The 25354-nt window shown below is 38.1% G+C and overlaps 1 protein-coding gene across 3 annotated transcripts; it reads left to right on the top strand.

Annotated features, from left to right (window-relative positions):
- The first annotated feature begins 12912 nt into the window (after positions 1 to 12912).
- Positions 12913 to 13883, top strand: LOC138910610 (uncharacterized). Of its 3 annotated transcripts, none has more exons than XR_011415744.1 (4): positions 12913 to 13113; positions 13193 to 13289; positions 13357 to 13451; positions 13536 to 13883. XR_011415744.1 is itself a non-coding variant. In XM_070201843.1 (4 exons), exons 1-4 carry the CDS (start codon positions 13075 to 13077, stop codon positions 13776 to 13778), a joined length of 474 nt encoding a protein of 157 aa, XP_070057944.1. In that variant the 5' UTR covers positions 12913 to 13074; the 3' UTR covers positions 13779 to 13883. The 3 variants fall into 3 exon arrangements, 1 of the variants encoding a protein (XP_070057944.1); XM_070201843.1 differs by having other exon boundaries at positions 13193 to 13285; positions 13353 to 13451; XR_011415743.1 differs by lacking the exon at positions 13357 to 13451 and having other exon boundaries at positions 13193 to 13285.
- Positions 13884 to 25354: the final 11471 nt, after the last annotated feature.

Raw genomic sequence — 25354 nt, 5'->3', positions numbered from 1 at the left:
GATGTATTTTGACTTGTGTGAATCGTCTGTTTAGTTTCCAGGTTATTCGGGACAGATTTAGAAGAATGATACTCAACTAGGGAAATTTAAAATTGAAAGAGTTGACCAAGTTTGACTTTTAGCATTTGACCTCGGATTGGAATTTTGATGGTTCCGTTAGCTCCATTGGGTGAGTTTGGACTTAGGAGCACGTGCACATTGTGATTTGGAGGTCCGTGGTTGATATTTGGCTTGAAATGGCGAAAGTTGGAATTTTGAAAAGTTTGACCGGGAGTGGACTTTTTGATATCGGGGACGGATTCTGATTCCAGAGTTAGAGCAGGTCCATAATGTCGAATCTGACTTGTGTGCAAAATTTGAGGCCAATCGAACGTGATTTGATAGGTTTCGGCATCGGTTGTGAAAGTTTGAAGTTTCAAAGTTTATTGAATTTGAATTAAGGGGTGATTCGTCATTCCGATATTGTTATGTGTGTTTTGAGGCCTCGAGTAGGTCGGTGTTATGTTATGGGACTTGCTGACATGTTTGGACGGGGTCCCGAGGGGCTCGGGCGTGTTTCAGATTGATTTTGGATCATTTTCCTTCATATTTACATTGTTGTTTCTGCAGAATTCTGGGCTTCTGGTCTCGTTAATTGCGATCGCGGAGTATAAAATGCGATCACGTAGGGTTGTTGGATGACTGAGTAGGATTGTTCATCGCGTTCGCGAGTCCAGAGTCGCGTTAGCGGAGGTTGAGCCTGGTGATGCATTTGTGTAGTAGGACGAAAGGCCTGAGGATGTCAGGCATTTGTTCTTCGCGATCGCGAAATGTGGTATGCGATCGCATAACTGTAGGAGCTTGTTCATTGCGTACGCGTCTGTGGTGCTATGTACGCGGAAGAGAAATTTCAGCTGGTGAGCATTTGTTCTATGTGAACGCGTGGAATTGTCCGCGTTCGCGAAATGTAATAGCTGGGCAGATTATATTAAATCTCATTTCGGGGGTTTCGGCCATTTTATCATTTTAGGAGCTATGGAGCTCGGACTGAGGAGATTCTTGAAGCAATTTTCACCATATGAGTTGGGGTAAGTGTTCTCTATTCGGTTTTGGTTACATTTCATGAATCTATCTTCGTTTTTGGTAATTGGATTGTGAATTTTAAAGAAGAAATTGGGGGTTTTGGCCTAAAGATTCATAATATGAATTTTTGAGTTTTGAACATCGAATTGGAGTCAGATTTGAGTGAAACTAGTGTGGTTGGAATCGTAATTAAATGGGTTATAGGATTTTGTAAATTTTTTGGGTTTCGAGGTGCGGGCCCGGGTTGGGCTTTTGGCCGATTTTGGGCTCTTGATTCAAGATTTGATCTTTTTCGATCGAGATTGGTTCCTTTAGCATTGTTTGATGTACTTGAGTTGTTTTCGGTTAGTTTCGAGCCGTTCGGAGGTCGGAACGCGCGGGATGGAATCTTTGAAGCATCGTTTGGATTGCTCAGCATTGCTATTGGCTTGTTCGAGGTAAGTAACTCTTATAATCTTAGTGTTGAGGGTATGAAACCCCATAATACGTTTTATGTGATTGGTATTGAGGTGACACACATGCTAGGTGACGGGCGTGTGGGCGTGCACCATGTGAATTGGGACTATGTTGTTTCCATGGAACTGTATAGTGATCCTACTTTGTTGATATCCGTGTTTTCACCATGTGATAAAGTAGTTAAGTTGTCAATCATGCTAAATATCATGTTTAGGCTTTATGCTGATATTGTAGGGACCCATAGTGGTCATTTCTTGCTGTCATCTCACTGATTTCATTGATATATTGTACTCAGTCATATTCGTGCAATCATATCATATCTCAGTCTCAGTTTTTGTTTATTGATACATCATATCATTGTTGTCGGGCTTGTTCTTTGCGTACGCGTCTGTGGTGCTATGTTCGCGGAAGAGAAATTTTAGTTGGTGAGCATTTGTTCTATGTGAACGCGTGGAATTGTCTGCGTTTGTGAAGTGTAATAGTTGGGCAGATTATATTAAATCTCATTTCGGGAGTTTCGACCATATTATCATATTGGGAGCTATGGAGCTTGGACTGACGCGATTCTTGAAGCAATTTTCACCATATGAATTGGGTTAAGTGTTCTCTACTCGGTTTTGGTTATATTTCATGAATCTATCTTCGTATTTGGTAATTGGATTGTGAATTTTAAAGAAGAAATTGGGGGTTTTGGCCTAAAATTTCATAATATGAATTTTTGAGTTTTGAATATCTAATTGGAGTCGGATTTGAGTGAAACTAGTGTGGTTGGACTCATAATTGAATGGGTTGTAGGATTTTGTAAATTTTTCGGGTTCTGAGGTGCGGGCCCGGGTTGGGCTTTTGGCTGATTTTGGGCTTTTGATTCAAGATTTGATCTTTTTCGATCGGGATTGGTTGCTTTAGCTTTGTTTGATGTACTTGAGTTGTTTTTGGTTAGTTTCGAGCCGTTCGGAGGTCGGAATGTGCGGGATGGCATCTTTGGAGCATCGCTTGGCTTGCTCGGCATTGGTATTGGCTTGTTCGAGGAAAGTAACTCTTCTAATCTTAGTGCCGAGGGTATGAAACCCCGTAATACATGTTATGTGATTAGTATTGAGGTGACGCACATGCTAGGTAACGGGCGTGTGGGCGTGCACCATGTGAATTGGGAGTCTGTTGTTTCCATGGCACTGTATAGTGGTCCTACTTTGTTGATATCTGTGTTTTCACCATGTGATAAAGTAGTTAAACTGTCAATCATGCTAAATATCATGTTTAGGCTTTATGCTGATATTGTAGGGACCCATAGTGGTCGTTTCCTGTTGTCATCTCACTGATTTCATTGATATATTGTACTCAGTCATATTCATGCATTCATATCATATCTCAGTCTCAGTTTTTGTTTATTGATACATCATAGCATTGTTGTCGGGCTAGTTTCACAGCATTGTGAGCCCGTGAGTGAGACTGGAGATTGATGACCGAGTGAGGCCGAGAGCCTGAGTGGGAGTTACATTTTGGGATAGGGTTGCACGCCGCAACATATGAAATTGATTATATTCTATATGGATCGTGTTACATGACGCAACAAGCCTTTGGGGTATATATATATATATATATTATCGGATCGGGTTGCACGCCGCAATAATTTTGGATCGGGTTGCACGCCGCAACAATATTGGATCGGGCTGCACGCCGCAATAATATAGCGCTTGGGCTGAAGGAGCCCCTCCAAAGTCTACACACCCCAGTGAGCACATTCGACTATATATATATATATATATGTGGATCGAGCTGCACGCCACAACGGGTATGGTACATCGCTGAGTGTTTGAGTGTGCTGATCATAGTGAGAGAGAATGCGAGACAGTGAGATTGAGTACTCTGAGAGTGTGAGTACATGAGCTCATCATCGAGATGCATTGCGTTTGACATGCGTACTTGAGATACATGCATAGAGGTGCATTTCCTTCTGCTACCCAATTTTGGGGACATTTATGATTTTATATATATCTTGACATGTAGGCATAGAGAAGTACTTTCATCATGTTATCTGAAAAATGAAACATCATACTATTTGTTGAAAGGAGTTTTGGGAAAATCACAGTATTTAAAGCTTACTCGTATATCGGCTTTTCAGTAAAAGATTTGGATTTTCACTGAGATACTTTAAAAGAAATGCCTATTTTTTTGGAACTGTAAACGAATTGAGCCTTTTTTTTTTCTAAAATTCTTCTTTTGTTATGGTACTGTGATGTTATGAACTGTTGTGGAATATTGGTATTGGACCCGACGTTTTTGTTAGCTCATCACTACTTTCAACCTAAGTTTAGGTTTGTTACTGATTAAGTACATGGTTCGGTTGTACTCATACTACACTTTTGCACCTTGCGTGCAGATGTTGGTTGCTGATGTTGCTGTGTTCGATGGGAGCTGGATTGAAGATGTACATGCGTCCCGGTTGTAGCTGCCTCTGGTTCGCGATAGCTTTTTATTTGTAAAACTCTGTTTATGTACTATTCAAACAGACTATGTATTTATTTCATTTCCGCTTTGTAAACTCTATTCTTAGAAGCTCATGATTTGTACTACCAGTTCTTGGGGATTGTATTAGATTCAGATAATTTCTTTACTTAATTGCTTTATTAATTGTTATTGGAATTGGTTAGTGGTTAGCTAGCTTACCTAGCGGGTTGGGTTAGGTGTCATCACGACTAGTTGGATTTTAGGTTATGACAAAGTGGTATCAGAGCTCTAGGTTCATAGGTTCTACAAGTCTTAAGAAAGTGTCTAGTAGAGTCTTGCGGATCTTTATGATGATGTCCATACCTATCTTCGAGAGGCTACAGGACATTTAGGATATACTTACCATCTTTCATTCCTTATCGTGCGGCATTGATTCAACTTGAAGCGTGACTCTTTGAATTCCTTCTACACATTCATATGTGTATGCGAGCACTCTGTATCAGTTGTGCAACACCATCTTGTGATTCTATGAACGGCGTGTGAGATATGATTTCTGTGTGCTGATGATGGGCCAGTCTGGAGGATTGGAGGCCAAGTTTTGACTGTAGCATGAGCACAGAGATTTGGATTATGTGAGCATGTGCTTTTGGGACATATACGTCTAGTAGTGTTCCTCTGAGTGGAATTTGTGGCTCGATGAGCGGCAAAATGGCTATGTGGTGAGTATGATATGACTGGGAGATGTGTTCGGATCGTTCAAATGTGATGAGAAGAGTTTACTTGAGAGGTAGCAAGGACTATGGGGTGTTTGATCTCTGTGTTGATTTGGCATATAGTCTCGAGTTATGAGTGTGTTGAGGGAATCTCTCATGTTGTTTAGTTGTGGAGTAAAGTAGATTCTCATGTCTTGTTGATGAGTTCAGAATCAGGAAGATTAAGTGATTGTGTAGTAGTTGTGACTGTGGAAGGCTATAGAGAGATGTTAGTTTGAGGCAGAGCAGGTAGGTTATCTCCTGCGAGGTGTCCTGAGGTTGTGTTGTCCTTATGATGTTTTGTAGAGAGTTCTCTATTACCAGAGAATTATATGTGTTGCATTTTGAGTTTGGATCGCTTGTGGAAGTTGGCTTGACTATTACAAGGGTGAATGTGAGATTTGCAGATAATGTGAAGTATTAGATGGGTTGCGTTACAGGAGCTCAGGAAGGATTTGGTTGAATCTCACTGCGGTATTATGGCAGTAATAGAATATGGGTATTGTGAGTTATGTGTTTTGATCTATGTCATTGAGCCAAGTAGGGGAGTCTGCTATCGACAAGTTGATTGCACGATTATGTTTTGTATTGGTTTTGGTTCAAGGTATACCGGTGAATCAGCTATGACTGCAGGAGTTGAGGTCGAGGATGACTCGAGTAAAGGAATTTCTGGATACATGTTGTATTACGCTCTATGGGTATATGTTACGCGCGAAGGATGTAGGATACATGGAGTAGGAATTTGATCGATTGCTTATGAGTGTGGACTACTCCCTTGGGTGTTGGTATACTAATGGGGCACATGTCGTTCGGTCTGTTTGGTCGGTTCAATTGAGATTTAAGCAAAGTGGATGACTCTCGAGAATGGTTCTAATGGATTCAAGATTTATATATGGCTAGAAACTGGGAGTTGCATTGGATGGTGTCGAGACTTGTGGCATTTTATATCATTGTGGATTGTGCATTTCAGTATCAAGAAGGTGAAGGAAACAATTTTAGGTTCACATAAGGTCTCTTTTGAGTGGGTGTCTCGGTTGTGGTGCCTTGGAGTGCGTAAGAGGGGATTTAGCGGCTTATGGGCCTTAGGGTGTTATCGTTTTATACTAGGGTCTCTTGTGTGGTGAATTTTGGTTAGGGATCGCGGTGTTCTAGCAAAGAGAAGTATCAATTTGAAGGCAATTTGGAAAGGACTTGGAGAAATAGGACAGCTTGGTAGTAGGTTGGGTTAGCACAGTAATGGGTATGATCGGTTATTTGGGTACTTATGATGTGGCTAGTCTCTACAGGTGTTTTGTCGCAATTCTCTTGGGTTTTGGCGACCTGCATGGCTGGGTTTGAGTTAGAGAGATTCGATTCTGGTAACTTGGTTGTGTGCAAATGGGTTTCGAAGAGTTCTCAATGGATTTTACCATGGTTCGAGGGGTATATTGCCTACCAGCATGAGGAATATGTTGCGTATTGGAATTTCTTCGGGATGAGATCAAATGGAAGGTTTCTGACTGATCGGGTATGTATTCTGCTTGTGACTCAGAGTTTATTATGAGATTTTTGTACTCTTTGTAGGATGGCATAGTAGACGCGGTGTATTGCGTGGGATTGAGAATTTCTTGTGCAAGGTCACAGTTCAGTTTTGAAGGGAAGGACATAAATTCGTAGGCAGCATGGACGGATTCAGATGACTAGGAAAATGATATTACTAATCGGTATGACGTGATGAGAGTATACATTTTAGAATGGGCTAGGTGTTTTGATTTATGGGCACTTCATTCTTATTACGGCACTCTCCTGGTTGATCGACTATTGATATTTAAATTTTTCCAGGTGGCACGGAAAATTTTTAGAAGTATTCCTCGTGGGATGATCGTGTATGAGAGATGTCTTAGATATTCGGGCGGTGGAGATGGAATCAGAAATGGTGATTCGTGTGTTCTATGGATTTGGAGACTAGGAGTTCTCAGGAGCAGATTATTTCATGGTTGTGAACTGTGAGGTTGTAGTCGAAGCTAGCCAATTGATGGTATATGTTATGATTCAATCATTGTGGACTTTCGGAGGGTTATTTATATATTTGTGGGTGGACGGAGTTGATTTGGGGGTCCATTGGTAGGCCTAATTAGTATGTGTATTCTACACCCAGCCAGATTGGTGGGCTCCATACTGCTATTGTTGAGGGATGTGCCATTCGGTTGTTGTTGAGCTTATTCATGTTCTAGAATTTTCTATGAGTTACTCTTCTATGCTACGAGGAGTTGTGATTCGTTGATGTTAGGCACACATGGTGCGTTTCTGTTGTGGTCTTATAGCGGAATTTGAGCGAGATGAGTAGTTGGGTATTGCATGATTGATTGCGTATTGGTTATGTCCTTTCGAGTTTTGGGTGGCATTATGTCATTGGCTTCTCCATGGTTATGGTAATGCACTTTGAGTACTTGATGTCAGATTGCTCATGGTTATTGATTTTGAGCATAGTGGCTGAGGTATTTCATATGGACCAGTATTTGGATAGGGTCACTCATTGCAGCAGAGTTATGGTTATATGGAAATATGATCCTTTGTGTTAGAGTTGTGTGTTATGGTTCTATGGTGTGTGATGGGTTTAAGCATTTCGTTGTGGTGGTACTTGTTGAGCTTGCCGGATGGTTCTCTCGTTTGAGTCATTTTCCATGATTGAGTACATTTGGAATGTTGCTATTTGGTGTACGGATTGCATGGGTTGTGGTTGTAGATTGTATTGATGTTTCATATCACTAGAGTGGTCGTGTTGGATTAGATGAGGTCATTGGGCCTAGGATGGATACTATCGGATTTGATTACAGCATGTTTGGAAGGAAAATATCGAAAGTCGGCTTAGAATTGGCTATAGTTCTGGTCGAATGAGAGAGAGTGCCATGACTGGTTGATCTGATGAATGGTTACGAGTTTTGCATGTTTCTTTCAACATCGGTAGTGTACGAAGGTTTTAGAGCGAGGCTTTGTTTGATATGAGGTCTATTACCGTTATTGGGTTGTTTTGAGCAGCTACTGTGATTTAAAATTTTTGCTGTGAGTATTTGAGTTATGTGGTACATCATGTGATTACATCTTGGGTTCTAGATATGGCTTGATACAGCTTGTTCAGACTTATACAGTGTGTAGATACGAGATTTTGATCTTATAGAAATTGTGGATGTTGAAAATTGGATTCTAAGGTTTATGGACTAGGTTGAATTAAGAACTATAGATATGTTGTGTTGTCGGGCCTATATGGGATAGGATGATATGAGATCACCCCCGGGTCTATGCATGGCAAGGTTATACGGCGGTTTGATGGTTTTGAGAACAACTCTGGATACGTTCGAGGACGAATGTATGTTTAAGTGGCGGAGGATGTAATGACCTGACCGGTCGTTTTGAGTATTTCACTTTGCTTGGTAGTTTAGGGGCGTGAGTAGCTCCGTATGATATATTTTGACTTGTGTGAATCGTCGGTTTGGTTTTCAGGTTATTCGGGACTGATTTGAAAGAATAATTCTCAACTAGGGAGCTTTAAATTTGAAAGAGTTGACCAAGTTTGACTTTTTAGCATTTGACCTCGGATTGAAATTTTGATGGTTCTGTTAGCTCCTTTGGGTGATTTTGGACCTATGAGTGCGTCCGGATTGTGATTTGGAGGTCCGTGGTTGATTTTTTGCTTAAAATGGCGAAAGTTGGAATTTTGGAATGTTTGACCGGGAGTGGACTTTTTGATATCGGGGTCGGATTCCGATTCAAGAAGTTGGAGCAGGTCCGTAATGTTAAATGTGACGTGTGTGCAAAACTTGAGGTCAATCGGACGTAATTTGATAGGTTTCGACATCGGTTGTGGAAGTTTGAAGTTTCAAAGTTCATTGAATTTGAATTGAGGGGTGATTCGTCGTTCTGATGTTGTTATGTGTGTTTTGAGTCCTCGAGTAGGTCCTTGTAATGTTATGGGACTTGTTGGCATGTTTTGACGGGGTCCTGAGGTGCTCGGGCATGTTTCGAATTGATTTCGGATCATTTTCCTTCATATTTGCATTGGTTGTTCTGCAGAATTCTAGGCTTCTGGTTTCCTTAATTGTGATCGCGGAGTATAGAATGCGATCGCGTAGGGTTGTTGGATGAGTGAGTAGGATTGTTCATCGCGTTCGTGAGTCCAGAGTCGCGTGCGCAGAGGTTGAAGCATTTGTTCAGTGCGTTCGCGAGCCTGGTGATGCGTTCGTGTAGTAAGAAGGAAGGCCTGAGGATGTCAGGCATTTGTTCTTCGCGATCACAAAATGTGGTATGCGATCACGTAGCTCTAGGAGTTTGTTCATCGCGTTCGCGTCTGGGGTGATGCGTTCGCGGAAGAGAAATTTCAGTTGGTGAGCATTTGTTCTATGCGAACACGTGGAATTGTCTGCGTTTGCGAAGTGTATAGCTGGGCAGATTATATTAAATCTCATTTCGGGAGTTTCGACCATTTTATCATATTGGGAGCTATGGAGCTTGGACTGACGCGATTCTTGAAGCAATTTTCACCATATGAATTGGGTTAAGTGTTCTCTACTCGGTTTTGGTTATATTTCATGAATCTATCTTCGTTTTTGGTAATTGGATTGTGAATTTTAAAGAAGAAATTGGGGGTTTTGGCCTAAAATTTCATAATATGAATTTTTGAGTTTTGAATATCGAATTGGAGTCGAATTTGAGTTAAACTAGTGTGGTTGGACTCATAATTGAATGGGTTGTAGGATTTTGTAAATTTTTTGGGTTCCGAGGTGCGGGCCTGGGTTGGGCTTTTGGCCGATTTTGGGCTTTTGATTCAAGATTTGATCTTTTTCGATCGGGATTGGTTGCTTTAGCTTTGTTTGATGTACTTGAGTTGTTTTTGGTTAGTTTCGAGCCGTTCGGAGGTCGGAATGTGCGGGATGGCATCTTTGGAGCATCGCTTGGCTTGCTCGGCATTGGTATTGGCTTGTTCGAGGTAAGTAACTCTTCTAATCTTAGTGCCGAGGGTATGAAACCCCGTAATACGTGTTATGTGATTAGTATTGAGGTGACGCACATGCTAGGTAACGGGCGTGTGGGCGTGCACCATGTGAATTGGGAGTCTGTTGTTTCCATGGCACTGTATAATGGTCCTACTTTGTTGATATCTGTGTTTTCACCATGTGATAAAGTAGTTAAACTGTCAATCATGCTAAATATCATGTTTAGGCTTTATGCTGATATTGTAGGGACCCATAGTGGTCGTTTCTTGCTGCCATCTCACTGATTTCATTGATATATTGTACTCAATCATATTCGTGCAATCATATCATATCTCAGTCTCAGTTGTTGTTTATTGATACATCGTATCATTGTTGTTGGGCTATTTTCATGGCATTGTGAGCCAATGAGTGAGATTGGAGAGACTGATGACTGAGTGAGGCCGAGGGCCTGAGTGAGAGTTACATTTTGGGATCGGGCTACACTCCGCAACATAAGATATTGATTATATTTTATATGGATCTGGTTGCACGCCGCAACAATCCTTCGGGCTATATATATATATATATATTTTATCGGATCGGGTTGCACGCTGCAACAATATTGGATCGGGTTGCACGCCGCAATAATATTGGATCGGGTTGCACGCCGCAGCAATAAAGCGCTTGGGCTGAAGGAGCCTCTCTGGAGTCTGCACACCCCCAGTGAGCGCAGTCGACTATATATATATATATATATGTGGATCGAGCTGTACGCCGCAGCGGTTATGGTACAACGGTGAGTGTTTTAGTGTGCTGAGCATAGTGAGAGAGAATGCGAGACAGTAAGATTGATTACTCTGAGAGTATGAGTACATGAGCTCATCATCGAGATGCATTGCATTTGACATGCATATTTGAGATACATGCATAGAGGTGTATTTCCTTCTACTACCCAGTTTTGGGGACATTTATGATTTTACCTGTATCTTGACATGTAGGCATAGAGAAGTACTTTCCTCATGCTATCTGAAAAATGAAACATGTCATTATTTGTTGAAAGGTGTTTTGGGAAAAATCACAGTTTGTAAAACTTACTCGTATATCGGCTTTTCGGTAAAAGATTTGGATTTTCACTAAGATACTTGAAAAGAAATGCCTATTTTTCTGGAACTGTGAATGAACTGAGCCTTTTATTTCTGAAATTCTTCTTTTGTTATGGTACTGTATTGTTATGAACTGTTGTGGAATATTGGTGTTTGACCCGACCTTTCTGTTAGCTCATCACTACTTTAAACCTAAGGTTAAGTTTGTTACAGATTGAGTATATGGAGTCGGTTGTACTCATACTATACTTCTGCACCTTGCGTGCAGATGTTGGTTGCTGATGTTGTTGTGTTCGATGGGAGCTGGATTGAAGATGTACCTGCGTCCCGGTTGCAGCTGCCTCTTGTTCGCGGTAGCTTTTGATCTGTAAAACGCTGTTTATGTACTATTCAAACAGACTATGTATTTATTTCATTTCCGCTTTGTAAACTCTATTCTTAGAAGCTCATGATTTGTTCTACCAGTTCTTGGGGATTGTATTAGATTCAGATAATTTCTTTACTTAATTACTTTATTAATTGTTATTGGAATTGATTAGTGGTTAATTGGCTTACCTAGCGGGTTGGGTTAGGATCCATCACGACTAGTTGAATTTTTGGTTGTGACAGTTAGCAGTTGACATAATTTAGTTGTGAGAAAGAAGGATTTGGAAAGTAAAAAGATTATCAGATTCCCGGCAACGGAACCAATTTGTTTAACCAAAAAATAGGATCTTTGGTCAAAGCCCATATTAGAAGAAATCGGGCTACTGATCACCAAATAATACCTTACTTCCTCAACAATCCGCTTGAAAAGAAATAAAAATAGCAATGTGAATTAGTAAAAAAGAGATAAGGAATGGAATGATAATCTATCCATCAAATTACGTAGAAGGCTTTTTGAAGCAAGAAAATGTAAGTATATTTCAATAGTGCTCGGAACTTATCCTTACAAGTGAGATTCTATATCCTTATATAGGAGTATCCAATTATAACGTTTCTCATATTTATGACGAATTCATTATGAGCATTATTGGTATTAATTGCTCGTTATGGTTGATAATCATGACTGACACATTCGTAACTGTAAAGGCCTTGTAACGACTTTGATTCTCTTTCCTTATATACTACCGGTTCATGAATCTTCCTTCTTTTTGGTCCTCGCGCCTCTTCAACAGTTGTTTAGGCTCCGTCATTCGTTCTTTACTGTCTCGTGGGTGTTTACTCCGCATCTTCCTTGCTCCATTATTTTCATTAATGGAATATGCTAGTTGTCACTTCACCATTGTTCCACGTATCATACTTTGTCAGCTCAGTAAGATTCCACGTGTGACACCTTTTCTCCACCAATATAAGGTTGTTTAGACGTAATAAATTCTACAGTATTTTTTATAAAATTCAAAGCTTTGTCGAGTAATTAACTGATTTTTGAAATAACAACCTTTTGAGTTGTGGAGATGCAAATCAATCAACTTCGGTAATCTCCCTTGTCTACAAAGAAGAGGCAAGTAATGATCTGTGTTAAAGTAAAAATCAATTTGCAATATATGATATTGTGGAAAAATAAGCATCTATTGGCTTCAAGAACTTTCCTTTGATATGGTTCTTACTATGAGTAATGCAATGAAAATTGAAAAATAGCAAGTATTAACCTTTCAAATTATAAGATGATTGTAAGGTTGAATAAGATTTACAATTGGTTATGGATATGCTTATTGAATGCTGGAGGGATGGGAGAATGCTAGATATATACTTGAAATAAAAAGACCAATGGTCTGAGAACTAAGATGCATATCTACTTTACATATGATATCTGAAATGCTACACCATATATATCTCTCTCTCATATAGTATGGCATGGTATCTGGCACTTCCTCTTTTTGGCTTAATTGCCTGGGTTTGGGAACTTTAGCATCTAAATGAAACATTGGAGTTATGCAGCTCTCACATTTCTTGTCTCTGTGCATACACACTTTTATTTTCTCTCTAAATGTAACTATTACAGAGGTTAGGTTCGTTGATGAAACTTAGAGATATTAACTGAACCTAGTACGTGTTATAGACTTTGAATATGCCATAATGTAGACTACATCCATTTTTTTTTTGTTTACATGAAAAATTTTACTTTCTTGATTAATGATTTTGCAAAATATTTTAGGACAAATTTGACAGTGATGACATGAATCATCAAAGAGATCATGTCGTAAATCATATGAAAAAGTTATGGACCAATGGGAGAGGATCATTGCACAGGTATGTCAAGTTTAAGCCATTGCATGAAGCACTAAAAGATGTCCCGGATGAGGTGGACAAGAGTGATTGGGAATGGTTTGTCAAGGAACATTTTTAAGTGAAAAAATTAAGGTAAGACTTCATAACTACTTTTAACTTCTTATTTTTGCAAGTAACAGTTCATAGTTTCAATGGTTTGTTCTTAATATAGGAAACAAGTATTAGAAACTCGATCAATAAGTATAAGTTGAGAATGCCTCATCGTACGCGTAGCAAGCCGATTAGAGAAATTATTTACGAACTGGTAAGTGCACAGTGCAATCCTATAAAGAAACCTCATCTTTGTTTGACTTGTTTATTTAAATGTGAAGGGAGGCAAAGACGGTAATCCACCGAACATGGCGATCGTCTTCTCTGAGACTCACAAGAAAAATGACATGCTTGTAGAACCTGAAGTTAGTAAAAAATATGTATGTTTATTAATGAATTTTCTTTTACAACCTTCATTTTATTTTGATGTATTTTGTTATTTTAATTTTTCTTTTATTTTATAGGTTGAGATACCAGAACTGGTAGAATGTGAGCCATCTCTTACGAATATCGAGGTAGTGGAAAGGTGCTTCGGACCTCAAAACAAGAGTCGCGTGGTTGGATTAGGGGGTGGTATAACCACTAAAAAGTTGAAAGGTGGTAGCTCCTCAAAAGCTGCAATACTGGCTGAGGTAAATGCAACTCGAAAAGAAAAAGAATCACTACAGACCGAGATGAATGCAACTAAAAAACAAAAGAATCACTAGAAATACGTATGGACGACATAGATTCTAAGTATGCACATATTATAAGCTTACTGACTGATCAACCTTCATTAGCACCATCTTCAAGTCAACAAAGTACAAGCTGAAATATTTATCAGGTGCGTAAGATTCCTACCAACTATGACCGGATGAATATCCTTAAATGAATTTAGTTTAATAAAGTACTGACCTTGACATATGTACAGTTACTCTAATATTGAAATCCAATTAGATATGTGCATCTCAGATTAATTGTATGAACGTATAACATTATATGTGCTTGGCAAGCTAAAATATGCAAATTCATGTGGACCAAATTCATAGTTTAGTATGTTTTTACTATCTTGTGTATTAAACAAGCTATATGTGGTGATTTTTAGTTGTGCAATTGAAACATGAGGAGACAAGTTGTTACATATTTTCTGGGTGAACATTTTTGATATGATCTTCTAAGATAGAGAATTTAAATAAGACAAGGTTTTACACCTTTGTTAGCTACTGGAAGGTGGCTAATTATTATGCTTATACTTCTTCTTTTTTCTATTTTTGGAAGACATTGATTTATACTACTTATTTTCTAGTAGCGTTCGGAGAAAACTTACCAACAATTCTTCCACTTGGTAGCTTGGGAAGTCCAAATAATAATACGAAAGGACACATCAGTAAAGCTTCTAAGCATATCACAGTCAAAAGGTATTGGCCAGTCGTTTCAATAAAACCATATAGGGAACCTTTTAACTTTCTATCCCAAGTCTTTCCAGTTCTTTAGTTAGTTGCTTTGATAATTGATCGAGCAGCTTCTATCCTATTTACATGCTAAGCTTGAACACATAATATTATAGATCTCAATTTCTCTGCATTGGTAGGTGTTTAGCATGAGGATCTGATCTAACCTAATCAAGGAGAAACAATCTAAATGAAGTAAATAACGACACTCTATGGTAATAAGATACTTTGTTCCTTGGTAGTGCGATAGCCTAATAATAGTTAGCATCTACATGAACCTAAGATGCTAGAGTGAGAGAAATGTGTGTGTGGATAGAGAAAAAGGGAAGATATGAGGTAGTAGAAGGTAATTGTTATATGGTAACTACAGTAACTCTCACCTGCAAAAGCAGGGAAATCGCGACAAAAGTCTGGTTTGGTCTGCAGAAGCAGAGTGCAACTCATGAAAGTTATGGTACTGGTGGTAGTAGTTGGTGGAATGTTTAGACTGGTGGCAGATTTGGTGGAATCCTGATGTATTCATGTTGAACATGTGTGATATAGGTGTTCACACGTTAAAAACATTCTTTGAAATATCTAAAATTAACAAAAGACTGCATATTGTTGTGAAATACTTAAAAATCTTAAATTAGTTACATATACTCATGTCAGGAGAAGAGATTTTCTATAGAGTCTTGATCCGTCTATTTTCATGACTGAGATCTCATAAGGTCCATACATGTTTACACTGCACAAACGTCTCAACTGTTGCATACCAACGAGTTTATTAGTTCGAAATTTACTGAACACCCTCGGTACATGAATTTCTTAGAAGTTCAATTTTTTTTAACTGACAATATATAATTTTTTTACACCATTATGCTTCATCAATTTTTTTTTTTGTTGCACCATTATGTTAATTTACATGTAACCATAGGTAACTGTTTAAAACAAGCATGATCTTACAACCTGAAAAGTAGAGTAAATAACTTGCAATAAGAGGTCGAATTACACTTGATACTGTTATCATTTTTTACACTGTGAGTATATATATCTTAGACCGTACTATTATTTTCCCTCAAGAACTACCTCTTCACCCACTTTTGTGGCACTAAATGTTAGTCCAGTATCAATCATTTGAATTTGATTTGCTTGTCTTTGTTCATAGACTAAGTGCAGAACAATCACACACTTCCTTTTTCTACTTTCTTATCTGCTTGCACTATTATCGCATCAGCTGATCAGCCCAACCAACCATTATGCAGTGCACATGTTCTTCCTTTCTATATCAGCATCCATTTAGCATATGTTATATGGCTGAAATTATATTACCTTAATAATATGCATATTCATCAAATACAAAGCAGATAAAACTATAAAAATTTGCAGTCTTCCTAGCAGTTGTTCTCAGAATTTGAAGGGTTTAATAGATGGCTTTCTATGGCTACAATGGTGATGCTGGTGAGTGCCACTTGACTCCTTATTTCAATGCCACTTATGATTATGATGCTTTTCCAATTCAGTCTTCAATATCATATTCTTCCTATGGCTATAGCAACTCAGAGAAAATTGAGAAGAGTACTAGTTACAATTACTACTACACTAAAATGCATCCACAATTAAGTTACTTTGTGCACAATTCTACTGAGCCAAAACTTATCCAATATGAAAAGGCTGCTAATTCTTTGGAGACAAGATATATAATCTCTTATTCAACTAAAGAACATGATGACACTCTTTTTGAAGAATATGATCCAACCCCTTATGGTGGTGGCTATGACATGGCTCAAACCAATAATTCAATCCTAAGTGTTTCTTTCTTGTTAAAGATAATTAGTTTTTTCTAAGGTGCTTCCTAAACATGATTGTGCAAAAGGAGGGAACAGTAATACGTTTTTGTATTATATCATTTGCTCCCAATGTTGTGGCTATTATACAGTTGGCGAGCATTTGTAATAGGTTTCATGATACTTTTAATGTTGGATTTAGTAATGTTGTTGTAAGAAGCACTAATTGTTCATAGTATTTTAAGATTCTCTTGGCTTCGTGGTTTTACATATTACTGTGTGTAGCAACTTACCAATATTAAATCTTATTTTCTTACTCAACTAATGTGAACCTTTTTTAATAGACAAAGGGCCTGACGTTTGAAGAATCTTCCATAAAGATAGTTCCGAGCAAGTTGAAGAAGCTAGAATTGTTGAAGAACAAGGAAAATCTATTTGGTTTTATTAGGAGTTGTCGTCACATGTACAAACTACTATTTTACTTTCTCTTTAACTTTTTGTTTTCTTTAAGGAATTGATTAGTTCTCTATAATTAAGAAAGATGTTTTATGCCAATATTGACTTCATTCTTTGTATGATTTCAAATGTGTGTAATATATTTATTACTTAAAATTTCACATCAGCAAAGAGAAATTTTGGTTTTTAAAAAGTATATCGTTGAAAGTACATACAATTAACGAATGAAATTCCGGTCGCCAAACACTAACAACGACCAAAAATTAGTTACTGTTAGTGAAGCTTTTACCGACTGGACGACATATAACGATGGGAAAACCCCCTCGCTAATGTTGGTATAATGGTTGGATTCCTTGCCATCGTTAAAAGAGTTTTTAAGACGGGATCAAAATCCAGCCGTTTACCTTTAACGACGGAGGCACTAACGACCGGCGACGACCGATTTTTACCCCATCGTAATTGACTTATAATGGCCGGATTTGAAATTTTAACGACCTAATTTTCCATCTCTAAAGACCTATTTTCCTGTAGTGATCATCTTGTGAAGTGCTTTGTATTTAAGGACAAAGTTATAGACTTGGCCCGTGAAAAGAAGATCGTGCTCGAAGATGAGAAGGCGAGTGCGAACAAAGTCTCTATCACCTTTGACTCATTCAGTCTAGATGAGCTAGGTAGTTTAAATGAAATTGAAGATGAAGAATTACTGGAGAATAACAAAGTCAAAGTAGATCATCATGATGATGATGAAGGTTGAACGTTGGTGACTCATCGTAGGCGCCACAAAAGGAGCCAACGAAAAGAGTCAATAGAACAACCAACAAGGTAAATGATGGTGAAAAGACCAAGGAGATGGAATCGAGTTAAGCATTTGAAGAAAGCAAAAGTGGAGGTGCACCACCCTCAAAAGCCACGACATCTAGTGACCTTTGAGGAGTTCTTACCAAGTTGGTTCCACACGAAGATTTCCCATGAGGGTATTCATGCCTCTTGTTACCATGTTGACAAAGGGAAAAAAAGGGTGATGACCTACCATTGGCACCATCTTCAGAAAAGCTCATCGAGTCCATTCCTTAAGAAGTTAATGCTTGTGAGGAAAACGTTATGTTCACAAATGACGATCTTCTACTAGGTTACACTTCTCACAACCGCCCATTATACCTGGTTAGCTATATGCGCGATGAAAGAGTAAATTGAATTTTGGTTGATGGAGGATCCTCAGTGAACATCTTACCAATTTGCACTGCGAAAGAATTTGGCATTCCCATGAACGAACTCTCGGGAAGTCGTGTGATGATTCAAGGATTCAACCAAGGGGGCAAAGAGCCATAGGCGCGATCGGGTTGGGCCTCACCATTGAAGATATGTAATCAAGTGCATGGCTGCATGTGATCGATGCACAAACTTCATACAACGTCTTACTTGGAATGCCGTGGATACATGAGAATAAAGTGGTTCCATCTGCTTACCATTAATGTTTGAAGTACTATGAAGGTAAAGTCGAGAAGAAGATAGTTGTTGATGACGAGCCATTCACCAAGGCTGAGTCACACTTAGCCGATGCAAAGTTCTACTTGAAGAACCTTATTGTGAAAGAGCTAAAAGTTGATGATGCATGAATGGCAAGAATGACGAGCCTATGACTAAGAGAGCTGAGGTGGTTGCCGACAAAACCAAGGTTGTTGCTGAGGAGGTATACCGTAACTCAAATAAGTCTCATGGAGGGAACACTGTGTCTTATGACAAGAAAGTAACTCCTGCCCTCCGTTATGTCCCTAAAAAGAAGGAAGAGAAGGGAGAATCAACCAAACTCCAAACCAATATGCTAAGGGAGTTAACGCTTCCGATCAAACCAATTGAGGTAGTAAAGTTACCCTCAACACTACTCGCAGAGTTTGTGACCCAAAATCATTTGCAAAATGTAGCACTCTCTACGAAGCGTATAGATAAAGGCTTTGATACTAATGCTTACAGGTTATTTGCAAAAGCTGGATACAATCCCAATGAGCCATCAAATTTAGGGAAGCTCCCATTAGAAGCTGATGTGAGGCAACCACGTGAAGGTGTAGGATACAAGCAACTCTCACTAGTGTGTGTATCTCCATAAGAAGGGCGAGCAACAATTATATCACTATAGAAGATGAATCTGCCACTTCTAACAAGCCTTCTATCTTTGATTGACTTGGAAAAGCAACTGTGAGGACTTCAGTATTTGAGATTGGGTCCACTAAAGAAGGGGAACAAGTTCCAGAGAAATTATCAAAGCATAAGAACACCCGCTTTGCCCAGAATCCAGAAAATCTATAATGATTTTCTGTAATAACCCGACCGGTCCTTTCGAGCATTTGCACTTCGCTCGATAGTTTGAGGGCATGAGTAGCTCCGTATAACGTATTATGACTTAAGTGAATCATCGATTTTGGTTTTCAGGTTATTCAGAATCGATTTGGAAGAATGAACTTCATGATTGAAGCTTTAAGTTGGAAGAGTTGACCAAGTTTGACTTTTGTGCATTTGACCGCAGATCGGAGTTTTAGTGGTTTCGTTAGGTTCGGATGGTGATTGTGAACTTGGCAATTTGGAGTTTTGGAATGTTCATAAGTTTGACAGGGAGTTAACTTTGGTGATATCGGGTTCAGATTTTGGTTTCGGGAGTTGGAATAATTTCGTTATGTCATTTAAAACTTGTGTGTAAAATATGAGGTCATTCCGAGTTGATTTGATATGGTTCGTCACGAGTTTTGGAAGTTGAAAGTTCAAAAGTTTATTAAGTTTGATTTGAGGTACGATTCTTCATTTTATGTTGTTTGATGTGATTTGAAGCTTTGAATAAGTTCGTATCGTGTTTTAAAACTTATTGGTATGATTGAATGGGGTCCCGAGGGCTCGGGTGTGTTTTGGATCATTGGTTGAGAAACTAGTTAAGTTAAAGATTTGGAGTTTTACCATGGTCAATATCGGGTGAAGATGACCTCTTTACAGTGTTTTGCGAGCGCGATCATGTTCGTAGCGTGTTTTATGATTGAAACGCATATATGCTTTGTGTCCGAGAGGTTCCGAATGTGTTTTGGGTGCTAAAACGAAATTCTTTCGTTGTTGATATTTTTGTGTAAAATAATTACGAAAATGTCATTTTTTTTATCCATTAAATTTTCAGACTTTATTTAAAACTTCAAAACATCATATCTCCCTCATTTTAAGGCAAATTTGGGTGATTCAAAAGCCTAACTTGACTGAATTTCACAAGGAATCCATTGGAGGCATCAAAGACGAGTTTCGAGATCATTTGGCACACCAAACAAGGTAGAACAGCTGGACCAAAAAATATTTAATATCGAGGATTTGTTCATTTGGTCATATTTTAAGTTGGGGAGCTCGGATTTGGGCAATTGTTTAGGCGATTTTCACCATATGAATTAGAGGGGCTCCTAATGATGAGGATTTATGATGGGATCGGGTTGCACGCCACAGCATATTTTATTGATTTATGACATGGTTGGCTTGTTATAGCGCTTGGGCTGAAGGAGCCCCTCCGGAGTCTGTACACACCCCCAGTGAGCGCATGTACCTACTGAGTGCGAGTGCCGAGCGATTGGAAGGATTTAGTGACTGGGAGGACTGATAATCAAAATATGATAATAATATTATTTTTGGTTGGGAGATCTTTAGCACCGATGTACCACTATTCACAATATCACCGTTCACAATACCAATGTTCACAATACCAATGCCACCGTACTTTTAGCACGGAGTCCGTTCACGACCCGATCGGCTAGGCCATCTCATTGGAGACATCAACCACAGTCACTATCAATATCAATACCATTGTAATTTTAAAACAGAGTCCGATCACGACCAGATCGGCTAGGACATCTCATTACATTTAGAAACAATGTCTAGGTTATATGGTTATCCTGTTGGGACCCACTGAGGTCATTTCTGTTGTTGAGTTATTTGCTTACGTTGCAAGTACATACTCAGTCATACGCATTCATTTTCATAACATATCGCAGTCTATGTTACCATTTAATGATACATCACATCATCATGTTGAGCTGATTTTCATGACATTGTGAGCCCGAGAGACTGGAGAGATTGATAACTGAGTGAGGTCGGGGGCCTAATGGTGAGAATTTATGATGGGATCGGGTTGTACGCCGCAGCATATTGTATTGATTTATGCCATGGTTGGCTTGTTATAGCGCTTGGGCTGAAGGAGCCCCTCCGGAGTCTGTACACACCCCCAGATTGGGAGGACTGATAATCAAACTATGATAATAATATTATTTTTTGATGGGAGATCTTTAGCACCGATGTACCACTGTTCACAGCATCACCATTCACAATACCAATCTTCATAATACCAATATTCACAATACCAATGCCATCGTAATTTAAGAACGGAGTCCGATCACGACCCGATCGGCTAGGCCATCTCATTAGAGACATCAACCACAATCACAATTTCAATTATAATTTCCAGCACAATCACCACCATGTATGCGGCATGGTGTCCGATCACGACCCGATCAGCTAGGCTGTCTCAGCACAATGTCGTGTGGATCGACATCATCATTTTCTATCAATCAATCTCATCACAAATAAGAGGAATAATTTTATTACATCGATCTCATCCCAAATAAGAGGAATAGTTTTATCACATCAATCTCATCCCAAATAAGGGGAATACTTTTATCACATCAATCTCATCCTAAATAAGGGGAATAATTCACAAATATAGCATAGGTACAAATGTATTTACCTCATCATCTTTCATATTGTATGAATCTCCACTAGTATTTTCAACTAATAACAACAACAATATTTTTTTGGCTATTTTGGCCATTCACAAGATTCTTTATTCAAGGTACGGTAGCCATATTTGATATTCCAAACTTTCATTTCTTCCCTCATGTATCATCATCAAAAATATCAACAAATAGAATATTCCGAAGATCATAACTATAAGTTCATTATAAATGAACAATTTAAGCATAATAGATTTCTTTCTGAGAAATGGAGTAAACTAATTGGCAATTGATGCGCAAGTTAAAATCATCAACAAGTAACACACCATTCATTCTTGAAATACTTTTTCCCAAAAAGGGCAATACACAATTTCCACTCACGAATATATAAGAATGCAAAACACATTGAAAATACTCACAAGGCAAAGCATTTGTTAAAACAACCACATATGGGCATGACTTGAGTACATAAGCTTTTAGGCAATTCTATTTTTGAAATAATTTTGAAACAGTTGTGTCACGATCCAAATTCCCACCACAGGCGTCGTGATGGCACTTAGTCTTTAAGACTAGGTAAGCCGACTATAATAACAATTCAAGCCATTTTATTTACATATAATTTAATACAAATGTCAAAACCAACACCGAAAATAATTACAAACAACTTCCCAAGACTGGTGATACTGAGTCACGAACTCTAACTGAATACATGAAATGATATCAAGGATCGAATACTCAATACTGTTTGATTAATATTTAATAGTACAATAAAAATAGAAAGACTCCAAGGGACTGCGACGACCAAGCAATTCTGCCTTGAATCCTTGCGATCGCACTCTAACTATATCCAAGTCCGATAGCTCCAAGACCTGGCTCTGCACGAAAATGTGCAGAAGTGCAGTATGAGTACACCACAGTCGGTACCCAGTAAGTATCAAGACTAACCTCAGTGGAGTAGTGACGAGGTACAGTCAAGATACTCACTAATCTAATAACCTGTGCAATATAGTATACAAAAATAATAGAAAAAGAAATAACAATAATGGCAACACTAATAAACCAGTGATATACACAGTAGGGCAACAAGAACACCATTAATATTGCTCAACAAATAATAAATACAAGTACACCCAATTAATCAAGTCCTTAAAATATAAATCTTCACGATATAATGCTTTCCAATAAATATATTTCGGATATACTCCCTTCATATAAATATCTTTTAAATATAATAATTTAAAATAAATCTCTTTCAAATATAATTCCTTCAAATAAATATTTTTTAAATATAATTCTTTCAAATAAATCTCTTTCAAATATAATTTCTTCAAATAAATATCTTTCGCATAAACGTCACCCTGTGACACCTCGTTTCAAAATCATAAAATACGGGTCTCAGCCCACTTTCATATTTTCACGGCACCTCGTGCCCACATTTCATTTCATATTCCGCCTGGAAATAGCCACTTGCTCCCAATTTCAACATACATCAGACTATTATCAAGTTTACCAAAATAACAAGACAAATTGCACAAGATATAAAAATAAACATAAGAAAAATCACAACATCACATAAAAATTACCAACGCAATAACTCACATCATCATATATCATCCCTGACAATAGCCACCCTTATCTCTCCTATAGCTACCCATATCACTCCTATAATAGCCTCCCTTATCCCTCTGCCCTGACAATATCAATAGCCACCATTATCGCTCCTATAGTCACCCTTATCGCTCCGTATAATAGCTACCCTTATCACTCCGCCCAGACAATATCCCAACACACATAACCACAGTGAAATGCCACACTTATCACTCTGCCCAGACAATATCCAACCACATAACCACGGTGAAATGCCACCCTTATACCCACATAATATCAACAGTGAAATGCCACCCTTATCTTCTCATAATAATAACTCAAATCACACAACAATTTGCATGGAATATTATCACGACAACACAACACAATCAATTCCTATCACAATTTTCCCAACAACCACAACCAATTCCAATGATATAGTAAAGTGAATACATTTCTCAAAAATAGCCCCAAGGCTCCACACAACATATATAAAACCTCAAAAACAATCAACAGAGATATAAAATACTCAGTATAGGGCAACGCCTTCATTAATCCAAATTCTTGATAATTATATTAACGCCTCAGTTTAAGCTTAGTTCATTAATTATTTGAAGATGGAAAATCCATAATATAATTATTTCTAGGAAATATCAAATCAACAAAATCACAGAATTTACATAAATATTCAAGTAACAATCACACCAAATTGTCATAAAAAATAAATTCAACAAACAAGGATTTAGGCATGGCAAATAGATAATTTAATTAATGCCAACAATTATCCAATTTACTACACAATAATGCCTAAGAATTTAAACCAATAAAATTTGCACATATAAGCCCGAGTATGTACTCGTCACCTCACGTACACGGCTTTTTATATTTCTCAAATGGCACATAAGACTCGATGTATAAGAGGTAATTTCCCCCACTCAAGGTTAGGCAAGATACTTACTTTTTTGAAGTTAGACCGATATTCCAAAATTGCCTTCTTGCTTGAATTGACCTCCGGACAGCTCAAATCTATCCAAATTAATTCAATTCAATCAATACTAATTATAGGAAATAATTCCATATGAAAATACTAATTTTCCAACAAAATACGAAATTTAACTCAAAAATTGCCCTTGGGGCCCACGTCTCGGAATCCGACAAAACTCATAAAATCCGACAACCCATTCAATTACGAGTCCATCCATACCATATTTATCAAATTTTGATAACAACTCGACCTCCAAATATAAAATTTTCGTTTTTGAAATGTTTTGCAAAAATCTTGATTTCTTCCATTTAAATTTGAATAAATGATAAATATAACCATGGATTTATGAAATATAATCACTTTTGGATATAGGACATTTATCCAAGTCGAAGTCGTGAAGAAATCTTCAAAATCGCCCAAGAACCGTGCTCCAAAAATCCAAAACGAAATGAAGGAAATGACCATTTTTGGTCCTTAAGTCTCTACTCATCCGTCACTAAAAGTCCATTTTCCGTCATTTTTCGTCAATAAAAGTCCATACCAGAACTTGCTTGTACCAACAGTTATTATTGTCACTAAAAGGCTCTAACTCCATCAAACGAACTCGGAATTCGACGATTCTTATTCCTGTGAGTCTCAAATAATAATACGAACCTAGTCATTTAATCAAAACTCAATTCGGGGCTCATTTGCTTAATGCGATACCAATTTTGCTCGTTAAATAATTAACTCATGTTTCGCGCTAAAAACCCAACCGCGACTTGATGAAATTAGACCAGGCTTTCTAGATCACTCCTATAATTTATTATCAAAATCCCAGAAGTCTCGAAATCGAATTTCAATCTCTATAACTAAAAATGAACCTTTGGATCATTACATGCTTATGCTGAAAATATCAAACTCTTCCAAAACTCTTCCCCAATAGCCTGTAGTGTATCAACCATAACTTCTCGTACTCAACTCCAACTGCCAAACGGTTTAACTTTCTGCACCCTAGATACAAAGGCTACAACTTTTATGTTTTTCTCATCGCCCAGCTCCTTATAGATTGCGAGATATAAGCTCCCAAAGTCAGCCTTGTGCAGCAGAAATTTCTGGCGATGCACACTGCTGTAGCCAAAATCTGCAGTACGAGCTTCAGCCAATCAATCATAACTCTTTGTACACATGTCCAAATAATGAAAGGTTTATCATTCTGGAAACTAGAATCAAAGGGCTACAACTTTCATGTTTTGATAATTTTCAGATTCTTTATAGATTTCCAGATATAAGCTTCCAACATCAGCTCTGCGCATCATAAATTTCGCACATTGC

This window comes from Nicotiana tomentosiformis, chromosome 4 (assembly GCF_000390325.3).
Source record: "Nicotiana tomentosiformis chromosome 4, ASM39032v3, whole genome shotgun sequence".
Taxonomy (NCBI): domain Eukaryota; kingdom Viridiplantae; phylum Streptophyta; class Magnoliopsida; order Solanales; family Solanaceae; genus Nicotiana; species Nicotiana tomentosiformis.
This window is presented reverse-complemented; position numbering and strand designations above follow the sequence as displayed.

What these genes read in the sequence shown, in the direction of transcription:
- LOC138910610 (XM_070201843.1), top strand. Translation starts at nt 13,075, where the DNA reads ATGGTTTGTCAAGGAACATTTTTAAGTGAAAAAATTAAG. An exon ending in TTTTAAGTGAAAAAATTAAG is followed by an intron (nt 13,114 to 13,192) that starts GTAAGACTTCAT and finishes TTCTTAATATAG; the next exon opens with GAAACAAGTATTAGAAACTC. An exon ending in CTGAAGTTAGTAAAAAATAT is followed by an intron (nt 13,452 to 13,535) that starts GTATGTTTATTA and finishes TTTATTTTATAG; the next exon opens with GTTGAGATACCAGAACTGGT.